The 16,364-nt window shown below is 41.8% G+C and overlaps 1 protein-coding gene across 2 annotated transcripts in view; it reads left to right on the plus strand.

Moving 5' to 3' along the window:
• Positions 1-8,244, plus strand: part of PDC (phosducin) — a 51,984-nt gene extending 43,740 nt beyond the window's left edge. For both annotated transcript variants that reach the window (XM_082264964.1, XM_082264965.1), the window contains exons 3-4: positions 3,554-3,714; positions 7,644-8,244. In XM_082264964.1, coding sequence (XP_082121090.1) covers positions 3,554-3,714; positions 7,644-8,165 — 683 coding nt within the window. In that variant the 3' untranslated portion in view covers positions 8,166-8,244. The remainder of the gene's footprint in view (positions 1-3,553; positions 3,715-7,643) is intronic.
• Positions 8,245-16,364: the final 8,120 nt, after the last annotated feature.

Below are 16,364 nucleotides of genomic sequence, written 5' to 3' on the forward strand. Positions count from 1 at the left end.
GGTCTCTCCAGAGATGCTCAATTGGGTTTAAGCCAGGGCTCTGGCTGGGCCATTCAAGAACAGTCACGGAGTTGTTGTGAAGCCACTGCTTCGTTATTTTAGCTGTGTGCTTAGGGTCATTGTCTTGTTGGAAGGTAAACCTTCGGCCCAGTCTGAGGTCCAGAGCACTCTGGAGAAGGTTTTTGTCCAGGATATCCCTGTACTTGGCCGCATTCATCTTTCCCTCAACTGCAACCAGTCGTCCTGTCCCTGCAGCTGAAAAACACCCCCACAGCATGATGCTGCCACCACCATGCTTCACTGTTGGGACTGTATTGGACAGGTGATGAGCAGTGAATTGAGGCCAAAAAGTTCTATTTTGGTCTCATCAGACCAGAGAATCTTATTTCTCACCATCTTGGAGTCCTTCAGGTGTTTTTTTAGCGAACTCCATGCAGACTTTCATGTGTCTTACACTGAGGAGAGGCTTCCGTCGGGCCACTCTGCCATAAAGCCCCAACTGGTGGAGGGCTGCAGTGATGGTTGACTTTCTACAACTTTCTCCCATCTCCTGACTGCATTTCTGGAGCTCAGCCACAGTGATCTTTGGGTTCTTCTTTACCTCTCTCACCAAGGCTCTTCTCCCCCAATAGCTCAGTTTGGCCGGCCGGCCAGCTCTAGGAAGGGTTCTGGTCGTCCCAAACGTCTTCCATTTGAGGATTATGGAGGCCACTGTGCTCTTAGGAACCTTAAGTGCAGCAGAAATCTTTTTGTAACCTTGGCCAGATCTGTGCCTTGCCACAATTCTGTCTCTGAGCTCTTCAGGCAGTTCCTTTGACCTCATGATTCTCATTTGCTCTGACATGCATTGTGATCTGGAAGGTCTTATATAGACAGGTGTGTGGCTTTCCTAATAAAGTCCAATCAGTATAGTCAAACACAGCTGGACTCAAATGAAGGTGTAGAACCATCTCAAGGATGATCAGAAGAAATGGAAAGCACCTGAGTTAAATATCTGAGTGTCACAGCAAAGGGTCTGAATACTTAGGACCATGTGATATTTCAGTTTTTCTTTTTTAATAAATCTGCAACAATGTCAACAATTCTGTGTTTTTCTGTCAGTATGGGGTGCTATGTGTACATTCATGAGGAAGAAGAATGAACTTAAATGATTTTAGCAAATGGCTGCAATATAACAAAGAGTGAAAAATTTAAGGGGGTCTGAATACTTTCCGTACCCACTGTATGTACTTGCTTACAGGTACACGTAATAGGTTTGGTCTATGAGCCTCTATACTTTCACCGAAATGCTTTACAGCTGTTCTACTGGACTATGCTCTTGTTATCGCATATTTTTAATTGTACTGTATTGTAACAAATTTAATAAAAATCTTTGAAATATAGTAACCAAACAAGGTCTAACATTTGCTTTATCAATTAGGCTTTGGCAACAAAACCGAAAACTGAAAAAGGCACAAAATATATGCACTAACTGTAATGAAGATTGAAAAAAAAGAACAGCCAGCAAAATTCTGTTGATTACAAATACAAAAATAAAAATCCTGATATGCAGCGCTTATCAGATATAGTGTATAACATCCAAAGAATTATATGTTGGGTACTTAAAAAAGACATACCATATATAGTTCATATGATGAATATTGAAAGGACAAATGAAAACCCTACACCAGCTTCAATGTGATGAATAATGCACACAGCACCACAGTGTTTCCAGCAAGTCTCCTTATCAGAGAGGTTGGACCCTCAAGCTATAGAATGGTCATATAGGCATATGTCAAAGGTATATCCAGAAATCAGCACCAAGCATCAGGTTAAATGACTCCCATCAACACTCTATGGGCTGTGTATGTAGATTTCAATACCCAGGAAGATTCATACGAATGGCTACAGGGCTCCCAATTCACATGAAGCTCAGCAGGGTAATAAACAAAGATTCCATAGTGAAGCACATTATGAATTGATCAAAGGCTTTAATAAAAATGTACTTCCAACATTCGGTAAAATCAAGCATCAAACAGATAGATCAAAATGGCCGTGGCTGGTGGTGTGCTTGCGTCATACGCCTAATGCGTTTTGACATCGTCAGAGGCTCCGCACTCATACTAATGGACATTTACATTGTTTTTGATACAGTTGATCACCGGTCCTCCTCAAAAAAACTCCATTCCCTTGGTCTTCATCACTCTGCTCTTTTCTGGTTCTCCTCCTACCTATGAGATTGTACTTTCAGTGTCACCTACAACTTTATCTCCTCCTCCCCTCTTCCTTTTTTGTTTGAGGGTCCCCCAAAGCTTTAATCTTGGGTCCCTTCTATTCTTTTTTAAACTTTTTCCCTGTAGCAGTTGCTAACCTATACCATGGCTTCCAATATCATATCTATGCCAGTGAAACCCAAATCTTTCTCTCTACTTCTCAGCTCACCCCTTCTACCTCCTCGCGTATCACTAACATACATATCAGTATTGATGTCACAACACTTCTTTAAACTCTGTCAAAAACTGAGATTTTCATATATTTAAATAAATACTGCCCATTTTAACCTCTGGAACATTTCCAAAATGTGCCCCTTGCTAACTAATGACACCACAAAGCAATGAATACACTTCCTGGCTCCCACCTCATCTATTGCAACTCCTTTCTCACCAGTGTACCTTCACACAGGTTAGCCTCCTTCAGTCTATAACGAATGCTGGTGGTACACTTGTCCACTGCACTCACCAATCTGTGCCCGCCACCCGTCTTTGCATATCTCTACATTGGCTTCCTCTAGCCCAACATATAAACTTCAAAATACTAACTACAACATACAAAGTTATCCACAACTTTGCCCAGGTACATAACCAACCTCATCTTGAAATATCACCCAATTCACTACTCCAAAGGCCTCCTATCCTTTAGCCCCCTTGTCGCCTCCTTCAATGCTTGCCTCCAGGACCTTTCTTTTCCTCCGAAGCTCTTTACTGCAATCTGGCTGGTTATTTAATATTTGGCAAGTTATTGGCATTGGTTTTACAAGCATTAATCTGTGTTCATCTTTCTGTGAACTTCAACAAGGTTATTGCATAGGAGTGGAATGACTGATCTAACTTCTAACATATTCCTTGTAGCACACACTATGCAAATTAATTATTAAAGTGGACCAATCACAAACCTAACCATTTCAAATGAAACATATGATGAAAAAAATATTTCAACTTTTTCTTTAAAGTCAAGCTGGGACCCTAACTGTCTCTCACTTAATCCTCTGTTTGGTCCTTTGGCCTCACTGACTAAAAGGAAAGCTTACAGATGGAGGCAGTAACCTCACTCGATTGCTTCATCAAAGTACGTCTTCTAGTGCTGTGGTCCCAGTGGGCAATCATCAGGCCTAAACACCATCTTGTGGTGGGGGGGGGGGGGGCTATAACTCCATAGGCTGGGCTTCTGCAGCAGGGAAATGGTGAGTGAGAATGGATCAGTTAGTGTACCTTGCTAGGGTGGTAGGCTATCTGCTGTACAATTTCATCTTTAGGTGTAAAGTGTTTTTCAAAGATATTCTTTATTGTTCACATAGGGCCTAAAGGTGTCATACATGATTGGAGAAAGTTCAAACTTGTCAGTGAAGACCAAGAAGCAATACCTACAAATAAAAAAGAAATCCTTCGACAAATGTCTTCTCCGTACAAATCACCAAGCAAAGAAGAGAAGGACACAAGAGAAAAATTTACTCGTAAGGTAATAGACATTGGATGAGTCTAATTATATCTATATCCAAAAACAAAAAAGTAGTATATGGCAGCTTACTAGTCCTTAGATGAGGTGGGTGTATTCGTTTTCTCTTTTTCAGGCTTTTTTATTTTTACCACACTTCCTGTCATATGTGAGTATGCTCATTCACTTGACTGTATCTTTGGAGATAGTCATGGTTGTCCCCCGTCTGAACTTCAAACATGTCTACCTCTTTTCATGTCAATTACAGATTAATCGTTTTCAAAGGAGAGATAATATAATAATACTTTCAGTTCACCTCACAAGGCAAAGGCAGGCAAAATCAACAGGTATTTTCTGCAATTGCATAACATTTTTGTAGCCTGAAACATGGATGCAGCCACCACATCTAAGGACTAGTAAGCTGCTACTGCAATATGTTACATTTTAGTTCTTTATGTTAGATTTCTTAAATTAGTCAAACAATTGATTTTTACATATGTCACCATGTACAATCTGCATAGGTATTTGTATACATTTACCATAATGCACCAAGGGCGATGTGTGCTTGTAATGTTCCTTATCTTTTTAAAGTTAAATGTTGGGAGATTTCTATATACTGTCGCAACACCAATGTACTATTTTTATGAAATGAGAAGCTTCAGGGTCTTCACCGGGAAGCAGCTCAGTTCCATAGGGAATGATGGCTCACTTGAAATTTGCAACACAACAAGGTGCAGAAAGTACATATAATGTACTCAGTTGCTTAGTTCATTGTGATTGGGCAGTCATTTTTAATAGGAGAGAGATGCAACCGCCAGTCAGTGACCTCTCTGTCCCTTGCAGTGGCGGCTGCATAATGAAGTGATGCCTAGATACAAAATGATCCAAGAACAGATATTTACATATAAAATCAGCAAGGGTTGAAGTAATTTATAGTTGTCCTGGAAAAGGTTTTCCATCCTCTCCGGACGCGAACAAAACTAGACTTAGGGACCTAAATACCTAATTTCTAAAATCTACAGCAATACACTGTTATGTCAACCTCACAAACTATGTAACTATATCAATGTACAAATACTGTACTGGCGACCCTAGCATAAAGAACAAACTTTTCAGAGAAAGGGAATACAATAAGACACGTAGCCACTCATTAAAACTTGAGGAAAAACGGTTTAAGCTAAAAATACGTAGGGGGTTCTTTACTGTCAGAGCAGTGGGGATGTGGAATTCTCTTCCACAAGCAGTCATATCAGCAGGGAGCATTGATAGTTTCAAAAAACTATTAGATGGGCACCTTAAAGACCACAACATACAGGGGTATACAATGTACGGTTAACAGCAAACACACACACACATCATAGGTTGAACTGGATGGACTGATGTCTTTTTTCAACCTCACAAACTAAGTAACTATGTAACTGGTAGATTTTTAAATGAATGTTTGGACAAAAATAAGACATTAACCTTTCAATTTATTGTTATTTCTGCAAATTTTCAAACTTGTCCTTCGTTTTTTCGGCTCAAAAACGTCACAACCGATTATCGATTTGTGCCCATTAACTGGCCTTAATATGAAAGAACTGTCTAAATGACCGAATTTTGGTTGATTTTTCATATAGTGTATGGCCAGCATTAGGATTTGGAAGATACAAAATTTATTTTTTAGTAAATGTATTCAATGGACATGTCTTTTTTTCAACCTATCTAACTGTGGCACATGACTAGGGGGAGGGGCTGCTTTCATCAAAACAAGAACTTGAAAATCAACTCCTCTCTCCTGTCTCCACCCCCCTTTAATAACATTCCAGTTTTACTGCTGGGCAACTGCTCCCCTGGGCACCCTGACATAGCCATATGTCGCGCCAAAACGTCCTGGTTTACAGACGCGCTTGCCTGTATCCCCTGCCTCTTAACCACTTAAGCCCCGGAAGATTTTACCCCCTTCCTGACCAGGGGGTATTTTGCGATTCCGCACTGCGTGACTTTAACGGACAATTGCGCGGTCGTGCGACGCTGTACCTAAACAAATTTCACGTCCTTTTTTTCCCACAAACAGAGCTTTCTTTTGGTGGTATTTGATCACCTGTGAGATTTTTTGATCACGCGCTATAAACAAAAAAAGAGCGTCAATTTTGCAAAAATAACAATATTTTTCACATTTTTTTATATGAAATTCCCCCCAAAAAAAAGTAAAAATCAAAATTTTTTAAAAATTTTCGGCCAATTTGTTTTATGCTACCTATGTTTGGTAAAAAAAATTGCAAAAAGCGTATTTTGATTGGTTTGCGCAAAAGTTATCGCGTTTACTAACAAAGGGAAAGATTTTTGTCATTTTTGTTGTTTTTTTTTTAACGCGTAATGGCGGCGATCTGCGATTTTTTTTGCGGTACTGCGACATTGGGGCGGACAGATCGGACCCTTGACTGACATTTGTGACACTTTTGGGGTTACCAGTGACATTTCTACAGTAATCAGTGCTATACATATGCACTGTTACTGTAAAAATACACTGGTTGTGAAGGGGTTAACTTTATTTGGGAGGGAGGGGCTGTGTGTATCCCTAGGGGCGTGCTTTCTACTGTGATTGGCTGCGGCTTGAGCTGTAAGGACACTGATCAACGGATCTACATACTAGATCCATTTGATCAGTGTCTTTACAGCGAGGAGAATGACAGGTGGCTTGTTTACACAAGCTGCCTGACATTCTCCCTCTCCCCCGCCGATCGCCGAGTGACCGGCGGACATCGGGTCCGCTGGTCACACGCGCGGGGGGGTCCGTGACCACGTGGGAGCGGGAGCGCGCCTCCGGGGGCGCGCGCTCGCTCCCTAGACCCTCACAAGCTAGTGACGTAGCCCTACGTCACTTTGCCTGTGAGGGGCTGACTGCCGACGTAGATCGGCGTTAGGCAGTTGGCAAGTGGTTAAGCTGTGGTTGGACACAGCACAAGTTCATCAGCAAGCTTGCAGCCAATGATTTGGGCTGTTAACCTGCTGATTGCTGTGGCCAATCACAACACAGATCTGACTGTTTTTTTCTCCCTAATTTCACTTTCTGGTTAATAGCTGAAATCAGGGAGAAAAGCCAGCCAGTCTGTAAGTGAATAAAAACAGAACAAATACACTTGTTAGGCACACAGGTAACCTTTTGATTGCCCTCCTGATCACCCCTGTCACCCAGCCAGTGCCATTAGTATAGTGATAGTGTACAGTATTATCACTGATCACTGTATTAGTGTCACTAGCGATGTCAGATAGCGTCAGAGTCAGTTAATGTTCCTCCCAGCCAGTGTCAGTTAGCGCCAGTACCTGATTGCCCACCACACTATTACAGTCACACTATAAGTCGCTGATCATCGCCATTATTAGTATAGTGTCTGTCCGGATCCGTAACTGGTCACAGTCAGAACTATACTAATGTCCCCAATAGTATAGTGTCCTCAAAAATGCAGTGTTAGAAGAATCCGCCCTGATCAGTGTTAGCACTTGCGACATGTAACAGCATACATTTTGGCCTATATTTATGAAGAAATTTAATTTCATTGGATATATTTTATAACAGAAAGTAGAAAATGTTGGGTTTTTTTTCAAAAATGTTGGTCTTTTTTAATAATAAAAAAAAAAACAGTGGTGATCAAATACCACCAAAAAAACCTCTATTTGTGTGGAAATAATGATATAAATTTTATTTGGGTACAGTGTTGTGTGACCACGCAATAGCCAGTTAAAGTAGCACAGTGCTGAGTAGCAAGAAATGGTCCTGTCACAAAGGAGTAAAACCTTCTAGCGGTCAAGTGGTAAGCACCCCATTGAGCCCCCCCTTATTTAAAGAAAAAATCTGTATACATACAACATTGGAGGACACTGCATTTTTAACACTGGGGTTGGGCTTTAAGACACTTATCAAAAAGATTTATTTTAGAATAACATTCTCTGTGTTATATCTTCTTCTCCAGATGAGTATGCAAGAATATGAATTAATGCAGGACAAAGAAGATGAAAACTGTTTACAGAAATACCGCAAGCAATGTATGCAGGACATGCACCAGAGGCTGAGCTTTGGTCCCAAATATGGGTACTTATATGAGCTAAAAAGTGGGGATGAATTTTTAGAAGCAATAGAAAAGGAACGTAAGAGCATTACAGTTATAGTTCATATTTTCTCTGATGAGATCAAGGCTTGTGAATCACTGAATAACTGTTTGACCTGTCTTGCTTTAGAGTATCCAACAGTGAAGTTCTGTAAAATAAAGTCAGCTGATACAGGAGCTGGAGAAAGGTTTTCTAGAGATGTCCTCCCTACCATATTAGTCTACAAGGCAGGTGAACTTATCAGTAACTTCATCAATGTTACTGAAAATCTCAATGAGGAGTTTTTTGCTGTAGATGTGGAGGCCTTTTTTAATGAGTATGGCCTTTTGCCTGAGAAAGAAATCCAAGGCCTCGTATGTGATGATGGAGAAGGCGATATTGAATAACTGAAAATTTTGCAAATATGTATCTTAAAAAAGTATGTTTTTCCCCTCACATTAAATGGGAATACAATAGGATATTTTTTGAGTCTTCTGAAGCATGTTTATGGTTATGTTAACCTAATAGACATGCTATTATTATGGATTTAGATTCTAATGAATGTAAGTTTTTTAGAACTATATATCTTGTGAAATAGATTTACCAATAAAAAATATTAAAACATTAACAATGTCTAGCAAAGGATATATTTTACTAAACATGTGTATTTTATTAATGTGCTTTGCCATTCCTCATGTAATTACACTGCTGAATGACTTTTGTAAATGGATGCTTTTTGGCACCCATAAGCTGTTAGTACAGGGTGTACATGTCCTATTGATTGCCTTGACTCCCAATGCCCACATATGCTGTCAAATGCTTTAATTGCAGGACTCTATGAGTTCTGCTTAGCACTGGCAAAGGTGACTGTAAATTAAAGAAAACACAGCATTAAAATCTGAACTGTTTATTCTTGGTCACAGTATGACCAACTTTCTTCATGACCTGATTATGAAAAACAAAATTAAAGCGGTAGTAAACTTTGTTAGAAAAAAAATTAAAATTCCCCTTGTAAGGGCCCTTCCACATGGGCTTTCCGATCAGGTCCGCTTGTCAGTTTTTTCAGGTGGACCTGATCAGATGCTCCATGCACCTCTATGGAGCAGCGGACGTCAGTGGTGAAATGTCCGCTGACACCCACTGCTCTCCGATCCGATGTGGTCCGTGAAATCCGGACGGATGGAAGCCTTTTTTTCCATCCGCCTGGAGGATCGGATTGGATGAAAATGGACAGGCGGTCCGTTTCATTCAGTTTCTTCATAGAGGAGAGCGGCGACAGGTCTGTCTCTGCAAAGTACGCGGAGATGGACCTGTCATCTGCATTCTCAGCGGGGATCTGCGGATCGATCTCCGCTGAGCAAAACGGAGTCCGTCGGGTGGAAAGCCTGTGTGAATGGATCCTAAGGCAATGTCTATGGTGAACTAGATCGGCGCTAATTCAAAAGTGAAATCAAGAGTGAATAATAAATGTGATAGAAAACAAGATCAGTGCTTAATCAAACACAATATAGCAATAATAAATCATAACGATAATACTGTGAATAAATCCAGGTGTGAAACAATATGAATGACTGCAAATATGCTCAAATCCAAAACAATGTGAGCAAAATAAAAGTCCAAATCAATCCATATAATGTACAAATGCAGAATAAATCAAAAATGTCCAAGATTATAGCTGTGCTGGAACATAAAATCCTATGTGCGTGAAACCATCTTCAATAAAGTGTCAAAGTGAAGGTACAATAACTTAATGTCGGTCCAATATCGATACTCGATACTATATAGTGTGTAATGGCCGCTTACCTCAAACACACAAAAAAAGCGCATGTGTGTGATCCAAAACAAAGGCTCTGTGCTCCAAACCAGGCTCCCCAGACAATCCCCTCGAATGGATGGATAGTGGCATCCCTGTGGTAAGCAGTGGCAGATCTCCTCAAATATCCTGGCAAATCCTCCGCTGAGCAGATGTAAATCACAGGCACCAATCTAACTTCATGGGGATGCAAAAGAATACGCTCATGGTGCAGTAACTTCAACAAGATTTAATGAAAAAAAAGGTAGTGCACTTACATTTAAAAACTGAATACAAGCAAAAATCGGGACACCGATTTAGATTGGCAGCTTTTTCGTTTCACCATTCAGTATTAATTGCTTGCTTACATCAAACCCCTTGGGTAGCGCATTGGTCCTCGTTTCTATTAGTAAGGCAATGTCATAATGTGCTAGTATGCATGGCATAATGTAAGTAAGACTGCATTCTGATTTCTGGCTTCATGCAGTTACCTTTTTCCTCACAAGCAGTACCAGTATGAGAAATTACCATAGCATACTGAACCTTCAGGTTCAATCAACTAAATACAATTTAGATGAATACAAACAAAAGGTGTTCATACAAGCTTCAGCTTGTATAAGAACAGTGCGTACAGCAAGCTTGCTCAAAGCATTTGCAGAGCTTTCAGCAAGCCTTTTAAGCCTTAAGGCTCGGTTCACACTATTGCGATGCGGGAAGGCTGCGAATTCGCAGCCTGTTCCCGCATCGCACACGCACCCCCGGCAGTTCACACTGCCATATGCGATCCGCTGGGGGTGTCAATGTAATCTTAACGACACCCCCAGTTTGATCGCATATCGCAGTGCGATCGTGCAGTTCGCACAGGATCGGATCGCACAAGTGTGAACCGCTGTGCGATCCGATCCTGATGCGGCAGCAAAAATGCCTCCTGTGCGTCTTTGCTGCGGGTGCGGTGCGAATTTAGCCATACAAACTAAGGGCTCCTCGCACCTGTGCCATCACAACATAAAAACAGCAAATCTGTGAATAAAAGAACTACAAGTCCTGTCTGCCACTGCAACAGAAAGCTTGTAGTTCTCATGAACTGTGAGGGTGCTGATGGGCGCTCTTGTAGTTCATTGACACTTCCTACAGCTTTCAAACAGAAAACCTGTACACAGGTATGGGCAGAGAGCTGTAAGCAGTGTCTGCAGGAGCCTGACATTGCACCCGCAATCTGCAATGTGGCTGCAATGCTCCATAAATTCCTGAGAAAAACAATAAAAAATGCAAATTTTTTTACCTAGAAAAATATGTGCATTCATTATTATCTGTTAAAGTGAACCTTGTTTTTTAAAGCAGAATTATAGTTACTCCTGCAATATGATGTCCAGATCCTCCCTGCTGGCCACTGACATCTTCAGCTGGTCTTCTTCCACGTTTCAATCTTGGGCTGTTCTGATTGGCCGGGCTAAGATGACGTCACTTCCGCTCATTCAGTCATCTAAGCAGTTGTCGAAATTATGAAACAAGCTCATACTTTAATACTCATACAAGTCATACTTTAATGCAGAATAGACATAGAAAAAAGCCTGTGTGTTCACATTTTTTTTATTTTTTTTTTAAAGTTCCACTTTTAGGCCCCGTTCACACTGGGGCGACGCTACTTGCCGGGGCGACCTCATAGGTCACGGCGCGCTGCTCGCACCGCGACCTCGGAGCGGCCGGCACGGACTTCATAACATTGAAGTCTATGCAGGTCGCTCCGGGTCGCCCCAAAGAAGCTCCGGACCCTTTTTCTAAGTCGGAGCGACTTGTGTCGCTCCTATTAGAACGGGTCCGCAGCTTCTCTATGGAAGGCGACCTGTCAGGCGACCAGGTCGCCTGACAGGTCGCCCCAGTGTGAACGGGGGCTTAAGTAGTATTTGTTTGTGAACCTCTGACATGTAATATAAACAGAGCCTAGCCCTAGTGTGTACTTTTCTTAACTGAGAGCACATGAATCACTTGGGTAGGCATGGTTTTAATGCAGAAGAGACATACTATGTATTTTCTGCATTAAAGGGTAATTCCTTTCAAAAATGAAAATGATTAATAATATGTTAAATATCTTTATCTTTGATATTATTCATTTTCTACCTAGCTGCTTGTGTAGCTTAGAAAGTCTTATCTAAACTAGGCAATCAGCTTATTCCTGTTCTTCCCCGACAACGCTATCTCCCTTTATCTGAATTTGCTAAGTTGTCTTTCACTTCCTGAAAAGGTTGTCGGTCTTTCTTAGACAGGCATGCCTAGACCTGCCCAGCCCCACCCCCATTCCTCCTATCCTTCACAAAACATGATCTCCTAACTTCATAGCCTCGTTTAGGCTAGCAGCTTCTCCTGAGAGAGGGAGATGGAGAGGGAGAGGGCATACACACACACACAGTGTTTGTTAGAAACTGTAAGATGGATTACAGTGCAACATGCTGCAGATTTTCTACAGGGTAGAACCATGTGGTTGTTTCTGCTTACATTGTGTGAAATGCACATTAAACAGATCAATAATTTGTCATTTTCTGCTTACTGTGCATTACACAGGCATTACAATTTTGGATCATTTTATTTTTTTCAGCTAAGTGTGCGTTAGACATTTACTTAAAGGAATCATGAGGGGTTTTAGTCTTACTAATGGGTTAATGGGGAGTTCTCTCCTTGTCATGCGTTTCACTTACTACAATGTTGGATCATATAGAGTTCTCTGCTTGTCATGTGTTGTTCTCTGCTTGTCATGCGTTGCAATAACACTACAATGTTGGATCATGTGGAGTTCTTTGCTTGTCATGCGTTGTTCTCTGTTTCTGATGCATTGCATTCACATTATAATTTTGGTTAATGGGGAATTCTCTGCTTGCCATACCTTGTTCTCTGCATGTCATGCATTGCAATAACACTACAGTGGTGGATTATGTGGAGTTCTCTGCTTGTCATGCGTTGTTCTCTGCTTGTCATGCATTGCAAAAACACTACAATGTTGGATCATGTGGAGTTCTCTGCTTGTCATGCGTTGTTCTCTGTTTCTTATGCATTGCATTCACACTACAATTTTGGTTAATGGGGAGTTCTCTGCTTGTCATGCATTGTTCTCTGCTTATAATGCATTGCACTCACACTACAATGTTGGTTAATGGGGAGTTTTCTGCTTGCCATTAGTGTTGAGCGAACACGGACTGTATTATTCGTGTTCGTACCGAATAATTGGATTTTTTGTACCCGAACACGGACACGGACACTTTACTGTATGTTCGGGTAAAAATCCGTGTTCGGTCGTTTTATTTCCGGGTTTTGCATGCTTTGGCGCTCTTTTCATGGCGGGCTTTCAACAGCCAATCAACAATCGTTTAACTGGTGTGCCTTAAGCCATCCCAGCCATGCCTGCAAATGTCTCAGTAGCTGTGATTGGCCGTCTGAAGCATGTGACCAAGTCTTTATAAGTTCGAGGCAGCCGCAGCGGCGTCATTATGCTGCTTAGATTCAGGGACAGAGCACACATCAACGTGCTGGCTGCTGATTAGGGAAAGATAGGCAGGAAAAAACCATTTGTGTCCGGATAGAATTGAGGGACAGGTCGGAGTGTTTAGGCAGGGCGAGTTGTAGGCATTTTAGGGATAGAGTCTGCTGAATTATAGGGTCAGTGTCTTCTACAAACTACAATCGATATTGCTGTGTGGGGGGTGGGGTCTGCACTCAATCCTGATCTACGATCTCTTCTCAATCCTGTTAGGGACAGAGTCTGCTGAATTTTAGGGAAACTGTGTTCTACAAACTACAATCGATATTGCTGTGTGGTGTGGGATTGGAGATAGGCAGGTGTCAGTGATCCACATCCATTTTTCTGTGTGTGAGCTGCAGTGAACACAATCTTTTTGGGCTGCAGTGAACACAATCTTTTTGGGCTGCAGTGAACACAATCTTTTTGGGCTGCAGTGAACACAATCTTTTTGGGCTGCAGTGAACACAATCTTTTTGGGGTGCAGTGAACAAAATCTTTTTGGGGTGCAGTGAACACAATCCTTTTTGGTGTGCAGTGAACACAATCTTTGTGGGGTGCAGTGAACAAAATCCTTTGTGGGGTGCAGTGAACACAATCTTTTTGGGGTGCAGTGAACAAAATCCTTTTTGGGGTGCAGTGAACAACATCCTTTTTGGGGTGCAGTGAACACAATCTTTTTGGGGTGCAGTGAACAAAATCCTTTGTGGGGTGCAGTGAACACAATCTTTTTGGGGTGCAGTGAACACAATCTTTTTGGGGTGGAGTGAACAACATCCTTTTTGGGGTGCAGTGAACAAAATCCTTTTTGGGGTGCAGTGAACAAAATCATTTTTGGGGTGCAGTGAACACAATCTTTTTGGGGTGCAGTGAACACAATCTTTGTGGGGTGCAGTGAACACAATCTTTTTGGGGTGGAGTGAACAACATCCTTTTTGGGGTGCAGTGAACAACATCCTTTTTGGGGTGCAGTGAACACAATCTTTTTGGGGTGCAGTGAACACAATCTTTGTGGGGTACAGTGAACAGAATCTTTGTGGGGTGCAGTGAACACAATCTTTGGGGGGTACAGTGAACACAATCTTTGTGAGGTGCAGTGAACACAATCTTTGTGGGGTGCAGTGAACACAATCATTGTGGGGTGCAGTGAACTCAATCTTTGTGGGGTACAGTGAACACAATCTCATACTTCTGAAGGTTTGAGGGTGCTGCCTGTTCCATACTCCCCCTACTCCTCATCTAGCCTTTTAGGGGTACAAACAATAGTAATTGGGGCCTAGTGTGGTTGTGTACGTGTGATATACATACACTTTTTTGGGATCATATTTTCTATTCCGCTATTTAATCAAAAACCTTTGGGGATCAGTTAAATTGGGGGATAGTCTGTGTTGGTACGTGTGAGAGAGATCCACCTTTCCAAGTTGTTGGGGTTCATCTCATACTTCTGAAGGTTTGAGGGTGCTGCCTGTTCCATACTCCCCCTACTCCTAGCCTTTTAGGGGTACAAACAATAGTAATTGGGGCCTAGTGTGGTTGTGTACGTGTGATATACATACACTTTTTTGGGATCATATTTTCTATTCCGCTATTTAATCAAAAACCTTTGGGGATCAGTTAAATTGGGGGATAGTCTGTGTTGGTACGTGTGAGAGAGATCCACCTTTCCAAGTTGTTGGGGTTCATCTCATACTTCTGAAGGTTTGAGGGTGCTGCCTGTTCCATACTCCCCCTACTCCTAGCCTTTTAGGGGTACAAACAATAGTAATTGGGGCCTAGTGTGGTTGTGTACGTGTGATATACATACACTTTTTTGGGATCATATTTTCTATTCCGCTATTTAATCAAAAACCTTTGGGGATCAGTTAAATTGGGGGATAGTCTGTGTTGGTACGTGTGAGAGAGATCCACCTTTCCAAGTTGTTGGGGTTCATCTCATACTTCTGAAGGTTTGAGGGTGCTGCCTGTTCCATACTCCCCCTACTCCTAGCCTTTTAGGGGTACAAACAATAGTAATTGGGGCCTAGTGTGGTTGTGTACGTGTGATATACATACACTTTTTTGGGATCATATTTTCTATTCCGCTATTTAATCAAAAACCTTTGGGGATCAGTTAAATTGGGGGATAGTCTGTGTTGGTACGTGTGAGAGAGATCCACCTTTCCAAGTTGTTGGGGTTCATCTCATACTTCTGAAGGTTTGAGGGTGCTGCCTGTTCCATACTCCCCCTACTCCTAGCCTTTTAGGGGTACAAACAATAGTAATTGGGGCCTAGTGTGGTTGTGTACGTGTGATATACATACACTTTTTTGGGATCATATTTTCTATTCCGCTATTTAATCAAAAACCTTTGGGGATCAGTTAAATTGGGGGATAGTCTGTGTTGGTACGTGTGAGAGAGATCCACCTTTCCAAGTTGTTGGGGTTCATCTCATACTTCTGAAGGTTTGAGGGTGCTGCCTGTTCCATACTCCCCCTACTCCTAGCCTTTTAGGGGTACAAACAATAGTAATTGGGGCCTAGTGTGGTTGTGTACGTGTGATATACATACACTTTTTTGGGATCATATTTTCTATTCCGCTATTTAATCAAAAACCTTTGGGGATCAGTTAAATTGGGGGATAGTCTGTGTTGGTACGTGTGAGAGAGATCCACCTTTCCAAGTTGTTGGGGTTCATCTCATACTTCTGAAGGTTTGAGGGTGCTGCCTGTTCCATACTCCCCCTACTCCTAGCCTTTTAGGGGTACAAACAATAGTAATTGGGGCCTAGTGTGGTTGTGTACGTGTGATATACATACACTTTTTTGGGATCATATTTTCTATTCCGCTATTTAATCAAAAACCTTTGGGGATCAGTTAAATTGGGGGATAGTCTGTGTCGGTACGTGTGAGAGAGATCCACCTTTCCAAGTTGTTGGGGTTCATCTCATACTTCTGAAGGTTTGAGGGTGCTGCCTGTTCCATACCCCCCCTACTCCTCATCTAGCCTTTTAGGGGTACAAACAATAGTAATTGGGGCCTAGTGTGGTTGTGTACGTGTGATATACATACACTTTTTTTGGATCATATTTTCTATTCCGCTATTTAATCAAAAACCTTTGGGGATCAGTTAAATTGGGGGATAGTCTGTGTTGGTACGTGTGAGAGAGATCCACCTTTCCAAGTTGTTGGGGTTCATCTCATACTTCTGAAGGTTTGAGGGTGCTGCCTGTTCCATACTCCCCCTACTCCTCATCTAGCCTTTTAGGGGTACAAACAATAGTAATTGGGGCCTAGTGTGGTTGTGTACGTGTGATATACATACACTT

The sequence above is a fragment of the Pelophylax lessonae genome (assembly GCF_965119305.1).
Source record: "Pelophylax lessonae genome assembly, chromosome: 8".
NCBI lineage: Eukaryota > Metazoa > Chordata > Amphibia > Anura > Ranidae > Pelophylax > Pelophylax lessonae.